Source organism: Rhinoderma darwinii, chromosome 10 (genome assembly GCF_050947455.1).
Source record: "Rhinoderma darwinii isolate aRhiDar2 chromosome 10, aRhiDar2.hap1, whole genome shotgun sequence".
NCBI classification, from domain to species: Eukaryota; Metazoa; Chordata; class Amphibia; order Anura; family Rhinodermatidae; genus Rhinoderma; species Rhinoderma darwinii.
This window is the reverse complement of record NC_134696.1, coordinates 82,967,820-82,995,291: the sequence shown is the minus strand read 5'-3', so window position 1 is coordinate 82,995,291 and position 27,472 is coordinate 82,967,820. Positions and strand designations below refer to the sequence as shown.

The window sequence follows — 27,472 nt, the reverse complement described above, 5'->3', positions numbered from 1 at the left end:
TCTGGATATACACACGAAGAGATATACTCCAGGGCAAAATGCTGTTTCGACTTCTTCTAATTGTGAATGTGCTATTAGCGTCTGTGGAAGGCGCTCCTATCGATATCCGCAGATATGACTCAGGTGCGAGGAATAGGATAAGCACAGGTAAGAGCATCACCAGATATACACTGAATATGGGGTTAAGGCTAGATTTACACGAGCGTGTCTGTTTTGCGCGCATAAAATATGTAGTGTTTTTCTTGCGTTGCAGTTCCGTTTGACATCCGTTTTTTTTCTCATAATTTGTCTTGCATCTGTTAATTGAATCACGGACAGCACACGTATGTCGCCCGCGTGCTGTCCGTTTTTTTCACGCACACATTGTCTTCAATGGGCTGCGTGGTGCGCAAATACGCACCAAAATAGGACGTGCAGTGAGTTTCATTCAACGGAAACACACGCTGTGCGAAAAACAACAGCATGTGTGAATAGCCCCATTCATTTTCATATACGCTTGTCTGAATAAGGCCTAATACTAGTAGGAACAGGTAAATAATCTGAGAGGACTGATCCAGTGTTCAGTCCAATAACCTATAGATTACACATGGAAGTCTAAGGCTGGATTTGTACATATTTTCAAAGCACAGCGTGCTCTAGTTTTGTTTGGTTTTTTTCTGGTGTTTTATCCCATAGACTTCTCTCTAGGACTTCAAAAACACCAGAAAAAACGAACAAATGTCACAAAATAAAAAATTACCACTAAAAATGCATTTAAAATCGCCACTAAGGCTTGAAACAACGGGTTATTTTTACACGAGTTTTAAAAAGCTGAATAAGAAGTGTGTGTGAAGCCCGCCTAATACTGTCCTGTCCATGCCGGATACACTCACTAATAGATATAGCAGGAGAGCATTGGCGCGGTGTACAGAAGAGATATAGGGAATAGATGGAGTTTCTCATTTTCTCAGTAGAGTTGTACTTTAATGTCTCTTTTTACTTTCTAGACATCAGAGGAGATCTGCTATATGGTCCCTGCTCAAAAACATGCGGTAAGTAACACAAAACTGAGATCTGACTTATCTTATCATCATTTTCTGGTCTGGGGGCTTAATATATACTCAGCGGTTGCTTGGTGGTCTCCTTCTTGTATTTTGCTGGGTTTTCACGTGTTATTCTGTGTACTATGACCGGATGTGCGGTGTAGTCATCATACTGGGCTTATTGTAGTGTGTGAACGAGGTCTAATAGGGTCCAAGTCCTTTCATGAGGGTCAGACCCGCTTCATTACAGATAACAGGTTATCACTGTTATGTCACATTTGTAAAGTGACCGCGGATTATTAATAAGTCACATGATAAATAGAACGGCCGAGTTTTCATGTGAGTTGCCGGTAATTTCGGCGTGTGACCCCCCATTATGTTTTCCCTATTCCAGGTTCTCATAACCCGGCGGAATGTGATTCCTGCCCCGCAAGGAATAATAGCGATGACTTGTGGCGGTGATGATCATACATGGGATTATATTCATTCCTGGGGGGGTGTCATTTATGATCTTTGTAGAATTTCCCGCACGTGATTGTATTTTCTATCTTTCTCTTGTCACAGTCACATGATCAGAGGAAATGATCCTATGGGAATAAATCAATGAGGCGCCGTATACAATGTATATGTTAGTAGAGCGACATTTCTGAGATCTCTTATGGATACGTCTCTTCCACTAGAAGACTACAGGGAATTACACTGATAGATTGGGAGACGTTTCCGTGTTTTCACACAACTAATTGATGTTTCCTTTTGCCAGGCATTGGTATTCGGGTGGTCTATGTCACCAAAGGCTGCCCCGACCAAAAAGAGAAATGTTTCTTCCGCATGGAGCAGTGCCAAGGACCTCAGGATTGTGGAGGTAAGTGACATAGTTACATAGCGAGTAAGATTGAAAAAACATAAATCCATCTAGTTCAGCCAAATATCCTGCAAGGTTCTTATTAAAAACAACCCTATGAGGCCGGAGACATTTTCCTTCCCCCTCCAAATATGATGATCAGGATATAAATTCAAGGATTAATGCCCCATCCCCAGAGATCTAGTACAGATCCCTTATAATATTAGATTTTTCAGGAAAAGCATCCAGGCCACTTCTAGAATCTTTCAATGAATTAACATCCTGTGGCGGGGAGTTCCATAGTCTCACTGCTTTTACAGTAAAGAATCCGCGTATATGATGATGGTGACACATTCTTTCCTCTAGACGTAGTGGATGCCCCTTATTTACAGGTCTGGATATAAAAAGACAACTAGACAGATCTCTGTACTGTCCATTAATATATATTATACATAGTTATTAGGTCACCCCTAAACTGTTTATCTTTCCAAACTAAAACCCCCATATTTAATCATATTACTGGGTACTGCAGTGCAACCATTCAATGTATTTGTTACCCACTTCTGAACCCGCTCCAGCTCTGCTATGTCTTTCTTATATACTAGTGCCCAAAACTCAATACAAAGGGCAATTTATTATTTGCCCTTTACCAGTTTTCTAGCGTGGACATATCGCAAATGGTTTAAAAATCGCAACTTGCACAAAAAAATATGACTTTTAAGACATTAGCGCCACTCATGCCACTTTAATAAAAAGTGGATGGGGCCCCACAGAAAGGGCAGAGCCTACCACAAATTTACTGCAATTTACCACAGAAATAGGCGCAAATAATAGCGCAAATCTACTCCAGCTCAATTTTAAGTAGATTTGACTTTCTGGCACACGGACAATCAGAGATGCGCCTAATTTATTAAGACACATCTTACTCCAGAGCTCTTTACATTAAGACTGCCATCTGATACTCCAGTCCTAATAAATTCCCCCCAATATATCTATGTAGGGTCCGGTTATATGGTAAATATCCAGCCACTGCTAATTCATATCCAATGCTGCATCACTGACACTACACTGTGGTTACATCCCATACAAACAAGAACAAGGACATTTCCTGACACTCTTGGGGACATTAATTTTGGATTAAAAATGTGTATCAAAGGGATATTATTATTATTATTATTATTATTATTATTATTATTATTATTATTAATAATAATAATAATAGTTATAATAATAATAATAATAATAATAATAATAATAATAGTTATAATAATGATAATAATAGTAATAATAATGATAATAATAATAATAATAATAATAATAATAATAATAGCAATAATAATAATGATAGTAATAATAATAATAGTAATAATAATAATAATTAATTATAGTAGACAAGTTATCTGATCACGTATTGCTTCTCCTTCTTCTCCAGTACATACCACTACTCCTGCGCCTCCAATACCGTTTTGGAATAAATTCATTGTGACTTCTGCAGCTTCTACCGTCATCTCTCTACTTAAAAATAAATATGTTGCGGCTGCTGCCGGTTCTGTTGTCGCCATCTTCATCCTTGGAATGTTTTTTTCTCTCATCCATTACATCAGATATAAGTAAGTATTGTAAATAATGATTTCGTGTCCTGCTTTTACCATACTGACTTCCATGCCCAGCCGTCTACTCACAAACCAGAGATTTCACAAGAATATTCTGTAGTTCCTTTCACGCTCTTCTCTATATAGACGAACAAAAGGATAACGACAAAATATCTGTCTGTGATTTGCCCGGATTTCATGTTGTATTAGAACAGTGGAGTCCAAATTCTCTGAAGTGCAAAGCTCTGACATGTGACGGAGCCACCCTTCCCCGAAAGTCTTAAGCCGCCCATACACATTGTATGGCGGTCAGGTGAACACTTGATACATCCCCATGGGAACAAAGGATCGAGCATGTAGAAATTAAACATGCCGATCCTTTATGGGGTCACCTGTGGTAGGTTCTTATGTGGGCGACTGTTACTGGTGTAATTATTTTTATATCTGAATATTGGAGGGTTGTAGGTAAAAGAGTCATCACTGGGGGTTCAGTCCTTCTCTGCCCGTGATCCTTGGGGTGCCAATTCTATACCATCCATAAATGCAAATACATCTCAACATCGCAGGATCTTCTTGGTGCAAATAAAATTCTGCTTATTCCATTACATCCATATAACAGGGCAATGTTTCCCATGACGTGGCACTGTTATATGGATATAATGGAATAAACAGCATATTCTATTTCTCTATGATGCTGGGATGTATTTACACTTCTGGATATTGGAGGATATGTAATTGTGTTCTCCTTCCAGGTTCCTCCAGCACATAACTCCTCAGTGCCATATATATGTTCTACACCGGAGTCTATATAGGAAATACTGCACCACCTCTTCTAGTTATAACATGACCCAGTAATGGGAATATTACAATGTAGACTTCTTGTGGCTCATGAACATGTCACTCTGCAGTTGTGCGCCCCTGGTGGTCTAATGGGGTTTATCATGTTATGGAATAAATATATGTATAATGTATCTGGGACCTCAAAGAGTGCAATGCTGAAGAGAAAACATGTATTAGAATATATTCTGGGAAAGGTAATGGAATAGATTTGCAGACATTCTGTAGATAGTAGAAATTGGGGCCCTACAAGGACTTACCAGACACAAAGGAGTCTGTTTGATGTTTGATGTTTGATGTTTGAGTTCTGTGCATACAGCCAAGATAAGATAAGGACCAGACACCAGATTAACAACTAGAGATAAGAACAATGTACATTGTGACATAAATCACAAGGGAAGAAACCACAAGAATGTAAATGATTAATGTGTGTCTGCACGTAGTCATGTGATATTTTTACTATATAAACTCTGTGTCTCTGCAAATAAAGTCAGAAGGATTTTTACCTTGAGAAACGTCTCAGTGTATCTGTTGCTTCTCCGAGCTCGCACCCCCCCACCTGATTTGAACCTGCATGGAGATCAAGGCGTAACGTGACTCAAATTGCGATCACAGAAATTGGCGCCCGAACCAGGGACTTGACCAGAAGGACGGCACCCCACCTAGGGGATCTCCCGGGACTTGAATGGCGACCACCCGGACGAAGGAACGTGCAGACCACTGCTGCAGCAAGGTAAGAAGACTTAATTCTTACAAACTCTGCTCTGCACCTTCCTGTCTGGTAGGTCACCTTCCCGGTAGTACTCCTGAGGGATAGAGGGGCCACATGAGGGTATTTTTAGTGTAAAAATCTGGTCAAGTCTATATGTAATCCTACCCTCAGGATAAAGTGCCTGATCTCCATGACAGTATTTGTATGAATGTTGTAGAAACCCAGTTTTGTGTCACAAATGCATTTTAGAATAAGGAAATTGTTTTTGGAAAAAACTTCCGATAATCCGGCAAATTACCAGAAACATGTGTACATGCTTCAGGTGACTACGGGGATTATGATAGGCTAAATTTTAGCCCAAAAATCGAAAATTTTGTGCAATCTGATAATCCGGCAAAATACCGAAAATGTGTGTACAGCATTGAGGTACTTGCGGGGATTATCATGCACTGATTTTCAGCTCAAAATTCCAGTATTTTCTGCAATCCGATAATCCGGCATGTCAAATGAACAGCTTGATTTTACGTTTTCCTTATTATTTGGATCAGGAATATTTGTCATATTACTGTTATGGTGTGGAGGATATCTCCTTGAGTGGTGTTTAAAGTGAATAAGAAGAAAGTAAGCTAGTTATAAAAGGAATTTAATTCTCTGGCCAGAGTAGAAGGTTTAAAAGGGTTTTGAGGGGATAAGTAACTGTATAAAATAGGTGAGAAAGGTAGTGTGGGACTTTCCCTAACAGCCAATAGCCATAGTGTTTGTTAGTGAAGATAAAAACTGAGAGAGAAGGGTAAGAGTCCCCTCCATCATAGCAGGGCTATGGGAAACAGTCACGGCAAACGAGAGTTTGAGGTATGGCATATGGGTGAGCAAGCACCTGTTAAAAGGGTGTAAGCTTACTAGGGGATCGTAAATCCAGAAATTCACCTATCAGGAAAACTACCCCCTACATAACTTAGGGTCTGCCTATAGGCGACCACTTATAACTAGACAATGGGGAACTGGTGTCCCTATTAAGTACGGAGACTAGAAACTGTCTAAAACAGATGAGAATGGAATTCGTCTGTCAGCTAGAATCTGTAATAAGAGTAAGTACGGAAGCTAGAAACTGTCTAAAATAGATGAGAATGGAATTCATCTATCAGTAGCTAAAATCTGTAACAGGAGTAAGTACGGAAACTAGAAACTGTATAAAACAGATGAGAATGGAATTCATCTGTCAGTAGCTAGAATCTGTAACAAGAGTATGAGATGAGCACCCCAAAGGACAAACCGCCAAACAGGTAGTAGCAGAAAGAGAAGGTAAAAAGGCAACGCAGGGAACAAATAAATAAATAAATAAATAAAAAAAAATTAATGAAAGCATGTGGTCTAGAATCCCACGGACGGTTAGACGCAGAAAAATGGAATGAATGTTGTGACACAAAACGTGGATGGGTGAAAGATAAAAAGTTACAGGGGAAAGCAGAAGCATGGAGAAAAGTGTCAGAAGAAGTAGTACGAGGAGGTTGTCAGAGGAAATTCATATTTTATAAAGTAAAGTTTAAAGCAAAGGAAGTGATAGAAGTAGTAGCTGTTTTAATGTTGCAAGTGACCTTATAGTATATTCCCATATGATATAATTTAGAATCAACTAGTGTGATAAGAGAAGGGGGAGGTGAAGAACAGCTGCTAGTGATATAAGAAATGTAATCTTGTTCTTGAAATGAATGGACACAACATTAAATGCTGATATAGATATTTTGTATGACTTTGTGTCATTTTGTAGATTGAATCAGGAAAAGTGATAAATGTAATAATGTATAAGCAGTCCTTCACAGCCAAACCACTAGACACCTCTGTCTTATATGATGAGACCCTTGATCCTGGCATACATTCTGCACAGAGTGCAGAGTTGCTTGCCCTGATCAAGGCATGTAAACTGGCAGAGGGAAAAAGAGGAGGGCGGCTCCAAGCCGCAGATTGGGCAAAAGGTATTCTGGAGAACAAAGGGAAGTTGGAAGGTAGAAAGTTGATAGAAAGTGCTTTAGAGGGATTTGCAGAAGAGGAAGTTAGGAATAAGAAAGGTATTGTATGTATTAGAAAACACGACCAGCCGACGCCCGGTAATGGCGTCCGTACCTCATGTTGAGTGTGTCCTCATTGTTGGTGGGAAACCCCCTGCGCACTGTTTCCAAGGGGAGAGGCTGCCCCCCCCCTGCCCCTGATGTGGCCACGCCCGGCCCATCCAAATCAGTATGAAATAATCACCTTGTTAATTTTGTCATTTGTAGTGTTTTTTCTATTTACAGAAGTTCCAGTCTAGTTCACTGATGAAACAACACGTAATTATAATATAGAGATGGTGGCCGTCAGATTGTACGGTTAAACATTAACGTAGATAATTCTTATACAATGGTGTGATGAATGATTGCAGATACGTATGTTGTTTTGCCGGCATTGAAAGTGTTAAGATTGTGAGAGAAGAAGTTGTGAGAAATGAGTTTGTGACCCCCCTCCCTCCCCTCTAAAGTGTGCTGTGTTTGGGAGGAGGAGGAGGGGGGCTGACTGGGTGCAGTCTGCAGGGCTGATGAGACAAAGGGATCTCAATATGCACTGCTGAGATATATATATATATGTAATGTGTACAAACCGAAATACATTTCTTCTCTTTTGCGCAAGCGCTGTTGGTTATAAAAGTTACGATATTTATGTGTTATGATGTGATCAGATTTCATGTGTTTTGATCATTCAGACGTATTAAACTACAGATACTGTGAGACACGGGGGAGTTTTGAAAATGTATGTGCCCCCACCGTTATACTGTTTATTGGTTTGCAGTAATTAATGTTATCAGAGATAATATTTTCTGTTTTATTGAATAACTAACTACAATTGTTTTGTTTTTGATTTCACACATGAGTTATGTCATTGTAAAGATCAAATGTTTGTCAGGAAAAAGGCATTTTTGTTTCAGGCTGTTGTACATTACAGGAGGTTAAATTAGTGTTATGTTGAGATGTAGTTTTGAACTCTGCTACATCACTCTCGCAGAGTCCACAAAGGGGGGAAGGGTGAAGGAACTGATCAGGTACAATTTTAGTTTATGTGTAAGAGACCATCCCCCTCCAGCAAAGTTACACAGGAGGCGATGTGACGTCACTCACACGAGTCTTTATGGATTTGGATGAGGGAGAAGGCAAAACAAAACTTGTCTGGACATTGTTAATTTGATGTAAAGTTTTTGGGAATGTTTTATTTTTATTTGTTTTTGTATTAATCAAGTATTTGCAGAACCTGATAAAAGTGAGATTCTCAAAGTATTTTGGATTATCAGCTGAATGAGGAGGAGTTGTGTTTGGTAGCGGCTTGTGACACCAATCCATGGAGTACCTCTACGCAAGCATATACTTTGTACTGTACTGAACAAAATGGACATGACACTGCAGTTCTCACACAAAGTCATGGACCACAGCAGCGCCCGGTAGCATGTTATTCAGCTAGACTAGACCCTGTGGCCCGAGGTTCCCCATCATGTGTGAGAGCTATCATTGCTGTAAATTCAATGTTAAACAAGGCCTCAGATTTGGTCCTGGCATTTCCACCACATGATATTACTGCTATTCTAACTCAAGTACAACCTAAGCATTTGTCCACTGCAAGACATTTGAGATTAACCTGTGCTCTTCTTCTTCCTGAGCAGGTTACTTTACACCGCTGTACTACATTGAACGCAGCTACCTTACTGCCTTTGGAGCAAGGGGGAGAAGACGTAGGTAAAGTATGGTCACAATTTTTGCCTGAAACTGATGAACATGATTGTATGGCCCTTATGGCCCAGGAAACAGTGGGGTTCGCACATGTAAAAGATACCCCACTCCAAAACCCAGACCTAATACTCTTTGTGGATGGTTCAAGGTATTGTGTAGAAGGATCTTTTCTTACAGGATATGCAGTAACCACCGAAGATGTAGTCCTAGAAGCAGCCTCCTTACCAGCGTCCCGCTCAGCACAAGAAGCGGAGCTTAAGGCCCTGGCAGCAGCATGCCAACATGCAGAAGGAAAGACAGCAAATATATACACTGACTCTCGATATGCTTTTGGGATTGCACACGATTATGGCCCCATATGGAAGGCTAGACAGTTTTTGACCTCTGCAGGTACACCTGTAAAGAATGCAGACTTTGTAAAATACTTGATGGAGACCCTGATGTTACCCACAGAAGTAGCAGTAGTAAAAATTAAAGCTCACACTAAGGTGAGTTCACCAGAGACAAAAGGGGAAATGCCCTGGCAGACGAAGCGGCAAAGCAAGCAGCACAGAAGCTACCCGTGTTAGCAGCCGTATATCAGATAAAAGATCCAGAGGAAACAAGACCAGCTGTAAGCCCGGAACTACTGCAAAAACTTCAAGGACAAGCAACAGAAGAAGAAAAAGACAAGTGGACGGCCCAAGGAGCAACGCTACGAAAAGATGGCCTCTGGCAGTGCCAGAATAAACTGTGCCTGCCTAAGACAATGTTCCCAATGATGGCCCAGATAACACATGGAGAGACACACCAGTCAAAAACGGCAATGATGGACTTGGTAAACAAGGTGTGGTATGCTCCAGGGTTTAGTGTGATGGCCAGCAGTTTTACACAAGGATGCATGATCTGTGCAACACATAATATTGGAAGAACTGTAAAAGTACCACAGAAGCACACACCCAGACCTATATATCCGTTCCAGAGACTGCAGATAGACTATATTCAACTACCCAAAGTTGGTACCTATGAGTATGTGCTTGTTTGTATTGATCTCTTTTCAGGATGGCCAGAAGCTTTTCCAGTAACCAAAGCTACAGCCGTAGCCACAGCAAAGAAACTGATCAACGAGGTGGTGTGCAGATATGGAGTTCCAGAGATGATGGAGAGCGACAGAGGAACTCATTTTACGGGTGAAATCATGAACTATGTGTTGTCAGCTCTAGGCATAAGTCAAGCCCTACATACACCATACCATCCACAAAGTAGTGGGAAGGTTGAGAGACTAAATGGGACTCTCAAATTGAAAATCCAAAAAGTAATGGTAGAAACCGGGAAACCATGGACCGAGTGTCTACCATTAGCCTTGTTCTCAGTAAGATACACGCCCACAAAAAGAACAGGTCTCAGCCCATATGAGATCTTATTTGGGTCGGCTCCCAGATTAGGATGTTATTTTCCATAGATGCTCCAAATGCAGTATGGTAGGTTAACTGACTATGTATAAACGCTGAACAAACAATTGACCAAGGTGCATGCACAAGTTTTTGCTTCCATTCCAGGTCCTGATTCAGTTGAAGGGACGCATAAGCTAGAACCAGCAGATTGGGTCGTTGTCAAAAGACACGTGAGGAAAAGTCTAGACCCAAGATTTGATGGTCCTTTTCAAGTCCTACTCGTTACAAGCACCTCAGTGAAGCTAGAAGGAAAGGCAAGGTGGATTCACGCCAGTCATTGTAAAAAGGTTCTTCAGCCAGAAGAATGAAGATCTTTGCGGTTGTTGCGGCGGTTGTTGCGTGTGCTCTTATACAAAAAGGCAGAACTGCTACTCCTGTACACGTAATCAGTACAGAATCACTGGAACAGTTCAGGACAGTGTGGGCGAATGCCACAGTGGATAGAAAGCAGGGTAACTACACCTGTAAGGCCAATGACCCGTGTTATACTACAAATGTGACTACAACCGAAGGGACTTGGAGAAAAGGACCACATGGAGGGACTGTGTACCTTCACATAGACAAAACAGCCAACATTAGCATACAAGAAGAGACGGCTGTTGTTTTGTTGTTATGAACCAGATTTACAGTATCTATAGAAATATACAACCAGTAAAAATAGAAACAAAATGATAAATAAGATTTATGAAAGATGCAACAAGGAGAGGCTGAACTCTACGATTGTAATAAAAGAAACTGATGGGATGATATTATGTATGAATAATAGCCAAATAAGAAATAGAAGATATTTTGTATTCTTGATAATAATTTTAAGAGATAGTTTTAAGCCACATATAACAGTACAAAGTCTGGAAAGAATCCCACACACTTGTAAGAGCGCTGTAACCCAACAGCAGGAAAAGAATGTACACTTCAATATTTCCTTCCCTGAATCCCCCAGCTGTCATAGACAAAAAAGAGAATGGTATGACACGCTATTAGGAGGGGTAGGAACGGGATTAGGAGTATTGAATGGGATACAGTTAGAAACAGTTATGAACAAATGAAACTCAGTGGGAGATGACACATCTACTGCATTAAGGAGAGGTGCCTCATGGTTACCTACTACCTTTCACTTACAGCGAAAAGGGTTAGCTATAGATGAACGGTTTCTAAATGTTTTTAATGAAAGTATGCTAACCGAATATACAACATTACAGAATGTATCAACTTTTGTAAATTGGACAGTATGTACGCTTAAAACGATGTGGCAACAAGAACAGATAAATAATTGTAAGAATAAATTGTTTAGTAGTCATGTTAGGCAATGGACAGACATTCTGCCCATAGGAGAGAGAAATGATACGTGGTTATTGTTCCAGCCTGAGTATACTGAGTGTACACCTAAATGGTGTGCAGGAAGACTAATAGCATTTAATGTGAAAAATCCTACTCTATTATGCAAATTTATTGTTATGCCAATGGTAATGATTGACCCGGTGACATTATTAGGACAATATTGGATGCCAGAAATAAAAGGAACACACATAGACTCTCAAAATAAGACAAGGAATATAGATTTGTGCCAGTTAACAGAGCAAGGATATGTATGTAATCAACAGTCAGGGATATATGAACCCTGTCTAATGCAGCACCAGGATAATGTATGCGCACTCACTATAATCCCAGAAGCTAACCTACAGGTTTATATTGAAGTAGGTCCACAGCATGTATGTTTAATAACTAACGACAAGCAGACCCTTAGCCAGTTTAATCTCATAGGACCATTTTCAGGATGTCTATACAATGTGACGCATTTGACTTGGGGGAACCAAACTATAGTGTTCCTGCCTACTTTAGAAGAAATAATGTCCACTGTATGGGTACCTGAACCTTTGCCCTATGGAAATTTTAGTTTGCCACTGGAAGAGTTAAAACAAGTGTTACAAAAGTCTAAAGACGTAAAGAAATTGATAGCAGCCCATAATGTAACTCTAAGTAAAGTGAAAGTATTGGCTACAATAGCAGCTAAGGAAGTAATAAATTTATCGTCAGCAATAAAAGATGCCAGTGCCCATCACTGGTATGACATATTTACAGGATTTTCCCCCACTGCCACTAAGATACTGCATGTGTTATTCCAACCCTTGATATGTTTCATAATATTGTTTATATTGCTTACATGTTTCAATTGTTATGCATTTTGCAAAATAAGGGAAGCATTCAATCAGAGGCCTATACATTATGATGAAAGAGTGTTGTGAGATTACCCCACCTACATACCTGTGTGAATCAAGTGAAGAAATGGATCGAAGCCTTGCTATCAGGAGATAGAAGTAGCATTGGAATTTAGGTGTTGGTAAAATCACAAAAGGAGGGATTGTTATGGAATAAATATATGTATAATGTATCTGGGACCTCAAAGAGTGCAATGCTGAAGAGAAAACATGTATTAGAATATATTCTGGGAAAGGTAATGGAATAGATTTGCAGACATTCTGTAGATAGTAGAAATTGGGGCCCTACAAGGACTTACCAGACACAAAGGAGTCTGTTTGATGTTTGATGTTTGATGTTTGAGTTCTGTGCATACAGCCAAGATAAGATAAGGACCAGACACCAGATTAACAACTAGAGATAAGAACAATGTACATTGTGACATAAATCACAAGGGAAGAAACCACAAGAATGTAAATGATTAATGTGTGTCTGCACGTAGTCATGTGATATTTTTACTATATAAACTCTGTGTCTCTGCAAATAAAGTCAGAAGGATTTTTACCTTGAGAAACGTCTCAGTGTATCTGTTGCTTCTCCGAGCTCGCACCCCCCCACCTGATTTGAACCTGCATGGAGATCAAGGCGTAACGTGACTCAAATTGCGATCACAATCACATTCTACAGAAAACAGAGATGATTCATGTCACTAATCCACAATATTACTTCCCTTATTACAATTATATAGAAAATCGATGAAGAAAAAATCCAAGAGAGATGTTGAGACCCAATGTACCATCGATGAAAGTAGAGAGGGTAGCGACCAAATCAACGATAAATACGGTATAACAATGTGACATATTAATATCTATCTACATAGAACCATTTATAGGCAGGTTTTCTATCACTTGGATACTGGGAATTTTCTGGTTCTTCTCTTTCATTTAATGAAATGTTTTTGCTAAAAAAAGCAACCTAATCTATGAACATTTTTAGTAACGTCAATGGAGTCATCACAACTGCGCACTATATCTCAATGTATTTCCCAATGAACGCCTCTTATTGGCGAGGACGGAGTATTCCCGCTCCTCACACCATCCGGAGCCGTTCTCTGTAATGATCTGCCGTCTTGTGACATAACACTACACACCATCAAATACAGTTATTCCCACATGCACCAAAGGTAAAAGTGCAGCTTCACTTTACAGAAAAATCCTCCATTTTATAGATTATTCAATACAACACTCAATATAACCACTGGTCCACGATTGTGTATTTGATCGGTTTCTCTATCTCGCTGCCATGATCATTAATCCGGGAACTTAGTTATACAGGGAAACTAGGGGGATCCGTTATGTCGACAAAGAAAAGTGAAGGAATCCTAAATGTAGAGGCAGCTTCAGAGATTGTGTTTTTTTTATTCTCGTGGATTATTGTGCCATTCAAATACCTGTAAACGGTTAATAAATTAGCCTTTATTTTATCATTTCTGATTTCAATGTTCTGTGTTTCAGAAAAACGTCAGGACAAAATTAATATTATAACTGATGATGCTTCTCAAGGACTGGCTGAGAACATAGACATCAATGGAGACACTAAGATCTCCATGCCTGGACCCAATGATGAAACAATCAACATCAGCCCAGATGACGTGGACACCACCTCTGATATTACAACCGATGATGCTTCTCATGGACTGGCTGAAAACAGAGATCTCATTGAAGATACTAAGATCTCCATGCCTGGATCTAATGATGTTTCCATCAATATCAGTCCAGAGGACGTGGACACCACCTCTGATATAACCGATAATGCTCCTTATGAATGGGCTGAAAACAGAGATATCATTGAAGACACTAAGGTCTTCATGCCTGAATCCAATGATGTTACCACCAATGTCAGTCCAGATGACGTGGACACGGCTTCTGATAATATAACTGATGATGCTCCTCATGGACTGGCTGAAAACGGAGATCTCATTGAAGACACTAAGATCTCCATGCCTGGATCCAATGACGTAACGATCAACATCAGCCCAGAGGACGTGGACATCGCCTCTGACATTACAACCGATGAGGCTCATCATGGACTGGCTGAAACCAGAGATCTCATTGAAGACACTAAGATCTCCATGCCTGGATCCAAAAATGTAACCATCAATATCAGCCCAGAGGATGTGGACACCGCCTCTAACATTATAACCGATGATGCTTCTCATGGACGGGCTGAAAACATAGACATCATTGAAGACACTAAGAGCTCCATGCCTGGATCCAATGATGTAACCACCAATATCAGCCCATATCATGTGGACACCACCTCTGAAAGTAAGTTCTCAGGGCTTTTATCTTTTAATTTAGCCTTATAATATTACCCAATATTACTAATAAAATTACATAGTAACACACAACTTAACAAATCAAACAAGAGGATTGAGGGACGTGCTCAGAAAATATTACAATCTATGAGGAAATACGGATGACACAAAAAGTTAAAAGTGCTGTTTTGGTACAGCCATATCTTATGCTAAATAGGGTAGTACACGTAAAGCTGCATGAACCGGTCACCAGCCAGTATCTGTGACTAAATTATGTTAATAATTTAGATCTGTGTATCATCCTCTTTATAGTCCTAGCCTATCACATCACATTACTGATACCTCCCAACATTTTAACCCTTATTCATGGGAAATTACTCAACCACGCCCCCATTATGAGGAACACCCACAGAACTGCCCAATTTGGGATTATATTTGCATAAGCCCCACCCTTTTAAGGTCCATTTCATGGGACATTTCAGAGAAATCAGGACGCGTATAGTGGGAAAATCCAGCAAAGACAGGATGTTCGGCAGGTGCGATATTACTGATCACTGGTGATGATGAATTGTAAGGAGCGAGAATTTTCCATTCTTCATATGATAAAGAGACTGATTGTTATTATAAGAAGTAGCTGCAGTTGTTCTAGTTTACATTGTGTGGATAAAAAACTGTCGACCGTGTCATTGGTGACAATATATTAGGGAATTGTTGCTTACGCCATTTCCTAATATTTTATGAATCTCGCTCCCAGGCTGACGGTGGAGTAGGAACAATGTCCATTATATTAACAGCTGATCTTATAGACTGCGTGTGTTTTACAGAACAACAAGAGGACAAAGAACATCTCCAACATCTTCCAAGTGCTGAGAAACATCTTGGGCAGAATAAGGAAGGAGTTGGATTTAACGCCTCTAAGACCAACACGTTTACAGGCAGCGCCAGTTATTCTTCACCAATGCAGGAATTACACAAACATCTTCTGGCGTATTTTGAAAAAGCTGCATCTTCTCCCAAATAAAAAGAAGGTAAGAATGTGAGAGTTTCTTAGAGCTCCATAAACCTCTTCATAAACTTTATGGTTGTCCTGAGATGTGGTCATCTAGTTACAGACTGCCACTTACTGTGACCTGTATTCTGCAATGGGAGATAGACCATTGTTATAATATCTACAGTGTCCTGATGGGGGGCAGAGAAGGAGCAGCGAACTGCAGAATCCCCCGGCTGCCCCGCTCATTATAATCTATGGCCATGTACATAGATCACTCCTCGCTGTGCTGCTAATTCCAGTTGTACTCGGCTCACATCATACAATGCAGGTGAAGTAACGTTATCACTCCATCTTCTGAGACCTTGTTGCGTCCATTGTCGTTTTATCCAATGTGAAGTATGTAAGTCTTCAGACTGCACATGTAATGGTGAGAACGATATTGAGGATGGTGACTATGATCCGGATTATCGCAGCAGGTGTAGCAGCAATGCAACGAACAAAACCTTATTTGATGCTCAAAACTTTTGCAAATCAAAATTGCTGTTTATCCTCTTCCCCTTCAACCTGCAGTAACTCAGACTAGATGACAGCTGGAGCTTTTAGTAGCACGGACGTATCAGATGTGTCCTTGGCTACTAAAGTGCCTTCCTGCAAAAGAGACACCTTTGCAGACTTTTTGTTTTTTTGCAGCATATGTATTCTATTAAATAAAACATATTTTCTAATTAAAAAATGTGGCACTGTTTGTCTTTCGCAGCTTGTATGTCTTACAATACAATACAAACTGCTGGATGCCATTCAGTGCTCATCCTGTCAGATGAACTTACTGTCTGGTCAGTCTCCAGCCCATCTCTCTGCTCCCCTGAAAGTTGAAAGGGTTTCCAGTGAGAAGAAATCGATGGCCTATCCACAGAATAGGCCATCATTATATGATCAGTGGGTGTCCGAATCTCAGAACCCCTGCCAATTTCCCTTACTGCTCCATACTGTGAAACATTAACACACTTGTAGCTGCGGTTCCAAGTTTTTTACAGCCTTCTCCCATTTACTTTATTGGGAAAAGGCTGTAATACTGTAAACCGCCACTACAAGTGTGTTAATGTTTCACAGTAAAAAGCAGTGACAAGAATGACGGGGGAAGCAGGACTTGCAAGAGCTCCGTGGCCACCTCAAAACAGCTCATTTGTGGGGGCGCCGAGAGTCGGACTCCCACTGATCAAATATTAATGATCAATTTCTTCTCACTGCAAAACTCCTTTAATCTCCGCTGACAGCTTAGATTAGTGTTCAGGAGAGCAGAGGGGCTGGAAAATGAGCCTCCAGTAAGATCGTCCAAAATGTTTTCATTAAAACCAATTGCAAATATGTTTTATTTAATAAAATACATACAGTGCAATAAGAAAATCCCGCAAAGGAGTCCATAGCCTTTAAGATGAAAATCTGAGCACTAATTGGTTGCTATGGGCAATAAGGTCCGATTTTATGTTAGAGTTTTAATATTTGAGGCCCATGGGTGACTTTAATAGTTCACAATCTGTAACTATTCCTGTTATTGACCGTCCAATGTTATAAAGTAGAACACTATAAAATGTGAATGATCTGATAATGTATTAATACCTCATTAAGCTTCTCATTTTGTTTTATCTCAACAACAGCATGACGCCATGGACATTATAATAGACATAATCACTTCTCAACATCATAAGACGTCATCTTCGATTGTCCATGACTGCACTGGTTATAGAGAACAAAGGATCCTGGCCTTAATTTCCACACAAGGCAAATATGAACTAAACAAATGTGTCAATACTTTGATGCTATTTAGACTTTCACCGCAATGAGCAGCAGGGCTCTGCTTTGCTCAAGACATAACTATAATGTTTCCAAACAACCACAAACTTTTGCATGCAGTGGTGGTCATAATTACAAATCTGCCATGACCTGTGCTGTTACTGATTTCAGTGGTTCAAACATTATAGCTCTACACGGATAATTGGGGAAACTGGACCTGGAGTTTCTGCAATTCCAAAGCTTGCATTGAGAAAGAAAACAAGACCAACCTCACAGACTAAGTCAAATGAATTTCCTGTGACCTCTTCCTCAGAAAAGCATCCCAAGGAATTAGTATGCGTCTCTTTTGGCAAAAAGAGTACCAGCAAACCTAGGTCCACCTCAAAGGATTTTTTTCTGCGCCTGTGACTCGGCTGATTCACAGTGCCAACCTGGACTTGACCAATCTTTGGACTATAGATCCATATACCCGGAGTCTTTGTGAAATAAACTCACAAGGAAAGACAAATCTCGCTGCCTGTGGCTCGGCTGAGTCACAGTGCGAAACCTCATTAAAAAATGACAATTGTCTCTGCCTGTGGCTCGACTGAGTCATAGTGCTTAACATCATTAAAAAGGACAATTATCGCTGCCTGTGACTCGGCTGAGTCACAGTGCCATCTTGGACAAAAGTGCCACCTGCCACCGATTTGTGCCAGCTATCAAGATTACTCGGTGAAAAGTTTGAATACCCTTCATCACCATTACAAACAGAAGAGACTGTATTTACAAACCGTCTCCAGTTGAAAGGATGATTTTTAAGACTGGCATTTTCAAGACTGCTACTGGTTATCCCTTACATAATTTAGAATATTGATACATGTATGCCAACTTTATGGAAAAAAATGTTGTAGTCATGCTATTTCAATAAAAATATGAACATCTAAACATAGTGTTTTATTATATAAGTAGAACATTACTATAGAAAACTGTCTGTACCCTGACACATGCTGGTTTACCACACATTCTGGATTACTAGAAAGGTATAGTGAAATGTTGCTGAAAGTTATGAAACAGAATCCGTAGCGGATTCAGTATAATAATCTAGGGAGTGGTTGAAAAAAAGCAGTGTGGCATGGGGAATTTTGCTTTGTTCGGTCACGCTCCTCATTACGCCTTTAAATATTTAAGACACATTTTCGACACATTGTCGAAATCTTTGGCCCCTCACTTCTACATTCCATCCCCACCCTCTATACCAACACAGATTGAGACTCCAGACCGGACCCATAAATAAATCCAGACACTAAACCCATATATAAATTCAGAAACACCCCCAAACTCATTTAGACCCAAGACCAGACCCTAAAATTAATTAAGACTTTAAACCACTGTATTACGTAAGACCCCAGACCCCTAAATTAATTCCGACTTCAAACCAGAGGCCTAAATTAATGCAGACCTTAGACCAGACCCTTAAATTACCTCAGATTTAAGATCAGACTTCATTAATTCCAACTCCAGACCAGCCCCCTACATCCATTCAGACCCCAGCCCAGACCTCGACATTACTTTAGACCCCAGATCAGAACCCTAAATTAATTCAAACACCAGACCAGACCCCTTAAATAATCAGACCTCAAGAAAGACCCCTCTATATACTCACCTCTCCTCGCACCTTTATGCTGGACAGCCTCAGGACCTAGAAAGATGGTGGAGCCTGGAGCTAAAGAGAAGCAAGGAGAGTATTACAAGCTGTTATAATAATAATAATAATAATAATAATAATAATAATCTTTATTTATATAGCGCCAACATATTACGCAGCACTTTACAATTTAGAGGGGACATGAAACAAACAATATCAGACATTACATAGTGACAAAGTTAATTTACAATTCAAATCTGGGGAGTGAGGACCCTGCTCGCAAGAGCTTACAATCTATGGGGAAATAAGGGAGACACAAAGTGTAATAGTGTTTGTTCTGTACAATGGTCCGGCCATTTTCATACACATGCGGTGGTAACAAAGCTGCATGAGCCGGTCACCAGCCAGTATCCGTTTATGACGGACATGAAGAGAAGGAGTGTGAGGGAATCTTATTCTGATGACTAATCTAAATGGAGGGCCATGGAAAGGAGTCAGATTAGGGAATGTTATAGGCCTGTCTAAATAGATGTGTTTTCAGGGCACGTTTAAAACTGTGGATTTTGGGAATTAATCTGATTGTCTGGGGTAGCACATTCCAGTGGACGGGTGCAGCACGAGAGAAATCCTGGAGACGGCAGTGGGAGGTTCGGATTATGGAGGATTTTAATCTAAGGTCGTTGGCAGAACGTAGAGCCCGAGTAGGGTGGTAGACAGAGATGAGGGAGGAGATGTAAGGAGGTGCAGCACTGTGGAGAGCTTTGTAGGTGAGAGTAATAAGTTTGAATTTTATTCGGAAGGGGATGGGCAACCAGTGCAGTGACTGGCACAGATTAGAGGCGTTGGTGTAGCGGTTGGTCATAAAGATGAGCCTGGCTGCTGCATTGAGGATAGATTGGAGAGGGGAGAGTTTAGTGAGGGGAAGACCGACTAGTAATGAGTTACAGTAGTCAAGACGAGAGTGAATCAGAGCAACAATGAGAGTTTTAGCGGTTTCCTCCGTAAGAAAAGAGCGGATTCTGGAGATGTTTTTGAGGTGAAAATGACAGGAGCGTGAAAGTGATTGTATGTGAGGAGTAAAGGAAAGATCTGAGTCAAAAGTAACCCCGAGACAGCGGGCGTGCTGCTTAGGAGTGATGGTAGTGCCACACACAGAGATGGAGACATCAGGTTTAGGGAGGTTAGTAGATGCTGGGAACACAAGGAGCTCAGTTTTAGAAAGATTCAGTTTCAGATAGAGAGAGGACATGATGTTAGAGACAGCGGACAGACAATCACTGGTGTTCTGTATTAGAGCAGGGGTGATGTCACGGGAAGAGGTATATAATTGGGTGTCATCAGCGTAGAGATGGTACTGGAAGCCAAATCTGCTGATGGTTTGTCCAATAGGAGCTGTGTAGAGAGAAAAGAGCAGCGGACCTAGGACTGATCCCTGAGGAACCCCGATATCAAGGGGAAGAGGAGAAGAAGTGGAACCAGCAAATGACACACTGAATGAGCGGTCAGAGAGATAGGAGGAAAACCAAGAGAGAGCCGCGTCCTTGAGGCCAATAGAGTGGAGCATGTTAAGTAGGAGTTTGTGGTCTACAGTGTCAAAGGCTGCAGAGAGATCCAAAAGAATAAGGAGAGAGGATTTACTGTCCGATTTAGCCGCCAAGAGATCATTTGAGACTTTAGTAAGGGCAGTTTCTGTGGAGTGTAGAGTGCGGAAACCAGATTGTAAGGGGTCAAGAATGGAGTTAGCAGAGAGATAGCGGATAAGGCAAGAGTAGACCAAGCGTTCCAGGAGTTTGAAGGGCAGATTAGAGACTGGTCGGTAGTTGGCAGCGCTGGATGGGTCAAGAGTTGGTTTTTTCAATAATGGGTTTATAATGGCATGTTTAAAAGCGGAGGGAAAGATACCAGCGGAAAGAGAGAGGTTAAATATTTTAGTGAGGTGACTAGTGACAGCCGGGGAGAGGGACTGGAGGAAGTGTGAGGGGACAGGATCACTAGGGCAGGTAGTAGGGCGAGAGGAAGAGAGGAGCCTCGAGACTTCTTCTTCAGTTATTGGGTCAAATGCTGAGAGTGAAGAAGAGGGAGTGCGGGGGGGAAGGGGATCGATGTTACTAGGGGACTGGGAGATAATATCATGCCGAATGTTGTCAATTTTAACTTTAAAATAATTGGCCAGGTCTTCAGCACTGAGGTCTGTGATTGGCGTCTGCACTTTAGGACTAAGGAGGGAGTGAAAAGTATCAAAGAGGCGTTTTGGATTATTAGATAGTGTGGAGATGAGAGAAGTGAAGTAGACTTGTTTGGCGCGGTGAAGGGCAGAGTTGTAAGTTTTGAGCATAAATTTGTAATGGAGGAAATCTGCATCCAAATGCGATTTTCTCCACAGTCGTTCGGCACATCTCAAGCACCGCTGAAGAAAGCGGGATTGAGGCGTGTGCCAGGGTTGTCGTCGTCTTTGTCGGGTGGTTCGGAGTGTAGGGGGGGCTGCTTCATCCAATGCATTTTTGAGAGTGTTATTGTAAAGTTTGGCAGCCAGATTGGGACAGGAGAGGGAAGAGATAGGGGACAATGAGGACTGTAGACTGTCTATGAGTTTCACAGTGTTAATGGCATGTAGATTTCTGTATGTCTGATACGTAGGGATGACCTGAGGAGGCAGAGAATATTTGATAGTAAAGGAGAGAAGATTGTGGTCAGAAAGCGGGAGAGGAGAGTTAATAAAGTCAGAAACTGAGCAGAGCCGGAAGAAGACCATGTCAAGCGAATGCCCGTCTTCATGTGTAGGAGAGTTAGTAAGTTGTGTCAGACCTAGGGAGGAGGTTAAAGATAGAAACTGGGAGGCAGATGAGGAGATTGGGTTATCAATGGGGATGTTGAATCAAATAGATAACGGCATAAAAAGTAAATGGGTTCTGTTCTTTAGGGGAGGAAAATTTTCCCCATGACCCCTAAAATCCATCCCTGATCCAATCAATATGACTGTGCAACCCCTCAAAAAATCATTGTAAGTTAACATTTTGTTATGATTTTTTTGTCATGAGATTCATATATCTAGACGTCTTGATCAGTATTTGCTTCCTGTTCTGAAATATTTTAGATTATGGGACAATTTATAATTTATTTTTTTTGGGTGCTCCTGTCTCAGAAACTGCAGGGGTGGATCGAGAATTGTTTGGGTCCCAATGGCAATAGGGGTCATGGGCTTCATAGAGCAAAATGGAAGTGTTTTTTATATTTCCACTTGATGCAGCCACATAACAGACCACATTGTCACTCTGGTCTAGTCAGGTTATTTTTATTTTTGTGTGAAATTAAATTATACATTCTTATATTAGGGACTAAACCAAGAAAATATGATCGACTACGGCACACAATATTGGAAAAAATATACAAATTTTATTAAATTACAGACATAAGACAATTTAAAAGATGGAATAGGGAATAAGTCACACAATAAAAAGACGTTGCATCAATCAAAAAGTCAAGATATGAGTATTGTGTCAACATGTAAGCAGTTTACATTGTAGCAGCAAAATGAAATGCATATGATCACAAAGAAAACTGTGTCCAGTTGAGATCACAGAAAATAAGAGCCAGACATGTCCAAGAACAACGAATGTTTGAATGTTTGAACCACTGAACCCAGACGTCTCATCTCACACTTCCATCATGTCCACCGGTATGTATCACTACTTTTGTCCTGTTTAGCAGCTATTGCCTTGTTATGTCCATCATCTTTGGTTACCTCCCTTTGACTCCAAATATATTCGATATGTAACACTGTCCTATAACATCGTTTATCTTACTTTCTGCGATGTATACTTATCTCTCATACTTATTCAGATATCGTTACAATCACTAGTACCTCATTTTTGTACTGTCCATATCGTTGTTCTTGGACATGTCTGGCTCTTATTTGCTGTGATCTCAACTGGACACAGTTTTCTTTGTGATCATATGCATTTCATTTTGCTGCTACAATGTAAACTGCTTACATGTTGACACAATACTCATATCTTGACTTTTTGATTGATGCGACGTCTTTTTATTGTGTGACTTATTCCCTATTCCATCTTTTAAATTGTCTTATGTCTGTAATTTAATAAAATTTGTATATTTTTTCCAATATTGTGTGCCGTAGTCGATCATATTTTCTTGGTTTAGTCTCTTGTCAATCATTGATCGATGCACCAAGTATATCTTGGTCATTACCCAGGATCCAATATAGTGCATGTAATACAGTTGGCAATTATGCTTTACAGTTTACTGGTTATCTTTTCTTAGCACTACGTTTTATTGCATTCTGTCTGTTGGTATTCTATCGGTTTACATCTAATTCTTATATTAGGTTAGAGCTTTTTTTCTGAAACAAAGTTCTAAATCCCCTATTCCCCATTTAACCCCTTTAGGACACAGCTTGTTTTGGCCTTGTGGACACAGATGATTTTTTCAAATCTGACATATATCACTTTATGTGGTAATAACTCCGGAATGCTTTTACCTATCCAAGTGATTCTGAGATGTTTTCTCGTGACATATTGTACTTTAAGTTAGTGAAAGAATTTGGTTGATAAATTCCATATTTAATTGTGGAAAACACCAAAATTTACAGAAAATGTGTAAAAATTAGCATTTTTCTAAATTTAAATGTATCTACTTGTAAAATAGATAGTAATACCACACAAAATAGTTACTAGTTAACATTTCCCATATGTCTACTTTATGTTTGCATCATTTTTTGAACGTCCTTTTATTTTTCCGGGACGTTACAAGGCTTAGAACTTTAGCAGAAATTTCTCACATTTTCACGAAAATGTCAAAAGCCTATTTTTTCAGTGACCTGTTTAGTTCCGAAGCGGCTTTGAGGGCCTTATATATTAGAAAGTGCCAATAAAATACCCCATTTTGAAAACTGCACCCCTCAAAGTATTCAAAACAGCATTCAGAAAGTCTATTAACCCTTTAGGCGTTTTAAAGGAATTAAAAGTACAGGTGAAATTAACAAATTTAATTTTTTTTTCCGAAATTCATTTGTAATCAATTTTTTTATGTAACCCAGAAGGTTTTACCCAAGAAATGCAACTCAATATTTATTGCCCAGATTCTGCAGTTTTAAGAAATATCCCACATGTGGCCCTACAGCGCTAATAGACTGAGGCCATAGCCTCAGAAGCAAAGGAGCACCTACTAGATTTCAGGGCCTCCTTTTTTTTAGAATATATTTTAGGCACCATGTCAGGTTTTTGGAGCGCAGATTTTGCTAGAATAGTTTTTGGTGCCATGTCATGTTTGCAATGCCCTGGAGGGACCAAAACAGTGGAAACCCCCTAAAAGTGACCCCATTCTGGAAAGTACATCCCTCAAGGAATTTTTCTAGCGGTAAAGTCAGCATTTTGTCCATACAGTTTTTTTGCAGAATTTAGTGGAATTGGTCTGTGAAGATGAAAATCTACTTTTTTTTCTGAAAAAACATAGAATTTTTTCATTTTTACAAGGAATAAAGGAAAAAAAACACCCCAACATTTGAAAAGCAATTTCTTCTGATTACAACAATACCCCATAAGTGGTAATAAACTGCTGTTTAGACCCACGGCAGGGCTCAGAAGGGAAGGAGAACCATTTGAAGCACAGCTTTTGCTGGAAAGGTTTTCGGGTGCCATGTCGAATTTTCAGAGCTCCTGAGGTACCAGTACAGTGGAAACACCAAAGAAGTGACCCCATTTTGGAAACTGCCCCCCTCAAAGAATTTATCTAGGTGTGTGATCACTTTTATGACCCCATATTTTTTGGGGCTGAATTTAGTAGAAATCTGGCATTAAAAATAAAATGTTACATTTTTCACAAATGCGTCATTTATAGGACAGATTTTTCAGACACAGCATGTAAGTGCAGGAAGACACCTCAATGTTTATTGGGATTTTTCTTCTGAGTTTAGAAATAGCCGCAAAGTGGTCTAAATATGTTGTCTGGACACTTAGCAGTGCCTGGAAGTGAAGAAGCACCACAAGGGTTTTGAGGCCTTATTTTTACTTGGATGATTTTTGGCCACAAGCATAGGCCTGAAAAAATTGTGCAGATCATACACATTTGTTAGAGTATTAGGTATTCATCTAGGGGTATATTGAGGGTTTTTTTTTTGTTTGTTATTTTAGAGTGTCCAATTTAAAAAATGGGTAAAAGACCAGAATGATAAAGGGAGGTGTGGGGGTTTTAAAAGTATAACATTTTTAATCCAGGGAGGTGTGGTAGATGTGGAAGCACTCGTTCATGCATAGTCCGGGTTCCATAGTTACATAGTTACATAGTTAGTACGGGTGAAAAAAGACACATGTCCATCAAGTTCAACCAAGGGACGGGAAAAGGGAAGGGAAAAATTTCTACATATAGGAGCTAATACTTTTTTGTTTTAGGAAATTATCTAACCCTTTTTTAAAGCCATCTACTGTCCCTGCTGTGACCAGCTCCTGCGGTAGCTATTCCATAGATTCACAGTTCTCACAGTAAAGAAGGCTTGTCGCCTCTGCAGGTTGAACCTTTTTTTCTCCAGACGGAGGGAGTGCCCCCTTGTTTTTTGAGGGGGTTTTACATGGAACAGGATTTCACCATATTTTTTGTATGTGCCATTAATTTATATAAATTAATCATGTCCCCCCTTAGTCGTCTTTTTTCAAGGCTAAATAGGCTTTATTCTTTTAATCTTTCCTCATAACTTAGATTCTCCATGCCCCTTATTAGCTTCGTTGCTCTGCTTTGTATTTTTTCCAACTCCAGGGCATCCTTCCTATGAACTGGAGCCCAGAACTGAACTGCATATTCTAGATGAGGCCTCACTAATGCTTTGTAAAGTGGCAATATTACATCCCTGTCCCGCGAGTCGATGCCTCTTTTGATACACGACAATATCCTGCTGGCCTTTGAAGCAGCTGATTGACACTGATTGCTGTTATTTAGTTTATGATTTATAAGTACACCCAGATCCTTCTCAACAAGGGACTCCCCAAGTGTAGATCCCCCTAGGACATATGATGCATGCAGGTTGTTGGTACCCAGATGCATAACTTTACATTTATCTACATTAAACTTAATTTGCCAACTGGATGCCCAAACACTTAGTTTGTTTAAATCCGTTTGCAATTCACGAACATCTTCCATAGACTGAACTATATTACATAGCTTCGTGTCATCTGCAAAAATAGAAATAGTGCTATTAATCCCATCCTCTATATCATTAATAAATAAGTTGAATAATAGTGGTCCCAGCACTGAACCCTGGGGTACACCACATATAACTGGGCACCATTCAGAGTAGGAATTATTGACCACAACTCTCTGGATACGGTCCTTGAGCCAATTCTCAATCCAATTACAAACTATATTTTCTAAACCTATAGTCCTTAATTTACCCATTAGACGTCTATGAGGGACAGTGTCAAATGCCTTTGCAAAGTCCAAAAACACTAAATCCACAGCGGCCCCCCTGTCTAGGCTTCTGCTCACCTCTTCATAAAAACAGATCAGGTTAGTTTGACAACTTCTGTCCTTAGTAAAACCGTGCTGGCTGTCACTTATAAAACTATGTTTTTGTCACATAATCCTGTATATAGTCCCTTAATAGCCCCTCAAACATTTTCCCCACGATGGATGTTAAGCTTACTGGTCTATAATTACCCAGGGAAGACCTAGTGCCCTTTTTGAAAATAGGCACCACATTTGCCCTGCGCCAGTCCCTTGGCACTATACCAGTCACTAGAGAATCTCTGAATATTATGAAAAGGGGGACAGAAATAACTGAACTAAGCTCTTTAAGAATTCTAGATGGGCAAGTGTCGCACTGATATGTGGTATCCTTACGGATACCCCTTTTTGTGCAGAAACTGGACCTTTTCTGTGCCCTGCCTTTTTTTTGCTGTAGCAGGCACTTCACTAGGAAAGTGCTGCCCAGGAACAATTCGGCAAACATTACTTGGAGCAGCAGACGTTTTCCCCACCTCGTCTCCAAATAAAATACATTTTATAATTTTCTCTTGGTACTCCAAGTATGTACCCGGATTGCCAGCTTTTCTAAAAATTAAAAAGGAGTTATATAGTGCCAGCTGGACAAGGTACACTGCCAATTTCTTGTACCAGATTTTACACTTTCTCATGGCACTATATGGTTTCAACACCTGATCATACAGGTCAACCCCCCCCCCCCCCATGAATTTATTGTATGCCTGAATGCACACAGGCTTCATCGTGGATGATGTGAATCCACGTGTGGGGACAGGGGTGCAGCTGGCATCATGTATAGATGTCAGCATACAGACCTCTTTTTTGTCTCTAAATTTGAGACACAGGATCCCATCCTGCAGCAATGCCCTGCTTTCC

The 27,472-nt window shown here is 40.2% G+C and overlaps 1 protein-coding gene across 1 annotated transcript; it reads left to right on the top strand.

Moving 5' to 3' along the window:
- The first annotated feature begins 1,467 nt into the window (after positions 1-1,467).
- LOC142662618 (uncharacterized) lies at positions 1,468-18,408 on the top strand. Its single transcript, XM_075840829.1, has 7 exons — positions 1,468-1,480; positions 1,783-1,884; positions 3,296-3,473; positions 13,131-13,225; positions 13,897-14,709; positions 15,524-15,727; positions 17,346-18,408. The coding sequence occupies exons 1-6, from the start codon at positions 1,468-1,470 to the stop codon at positions 15,718-15,720; spliced, it is 1,398 nt and encodes a 465-aa protein (XP_075696944.1). The 3' UTR covers positions 15,721-15,727; positions 17,346-18,408.
- The last annotated feature ends 9,064 nt before the right edge of the window (positions 18,409-27,472 follow it).

What these genes read in the sequence shown, in the direction of transcription:
- LOC142662618 (XM_075840829.1), top strand. An exon ending in AGGACCTCAGGATTGTGGAG is followed by an intron (nt 1,885 to 3,295) that starts GTAAGTGACATA and finishes CTTCTTCTCCAG; the next exon opens with TACATACCACTACTCCTGCG. An exon ending in ATCCATTACATCAGATATAA is followed by an intron (nt 3,474 to 13,130) that starts GTAAGTATTGTA and finishes ACAATTATATAG; the next exon opens with AAAATCGATGAAGAAAAAAT.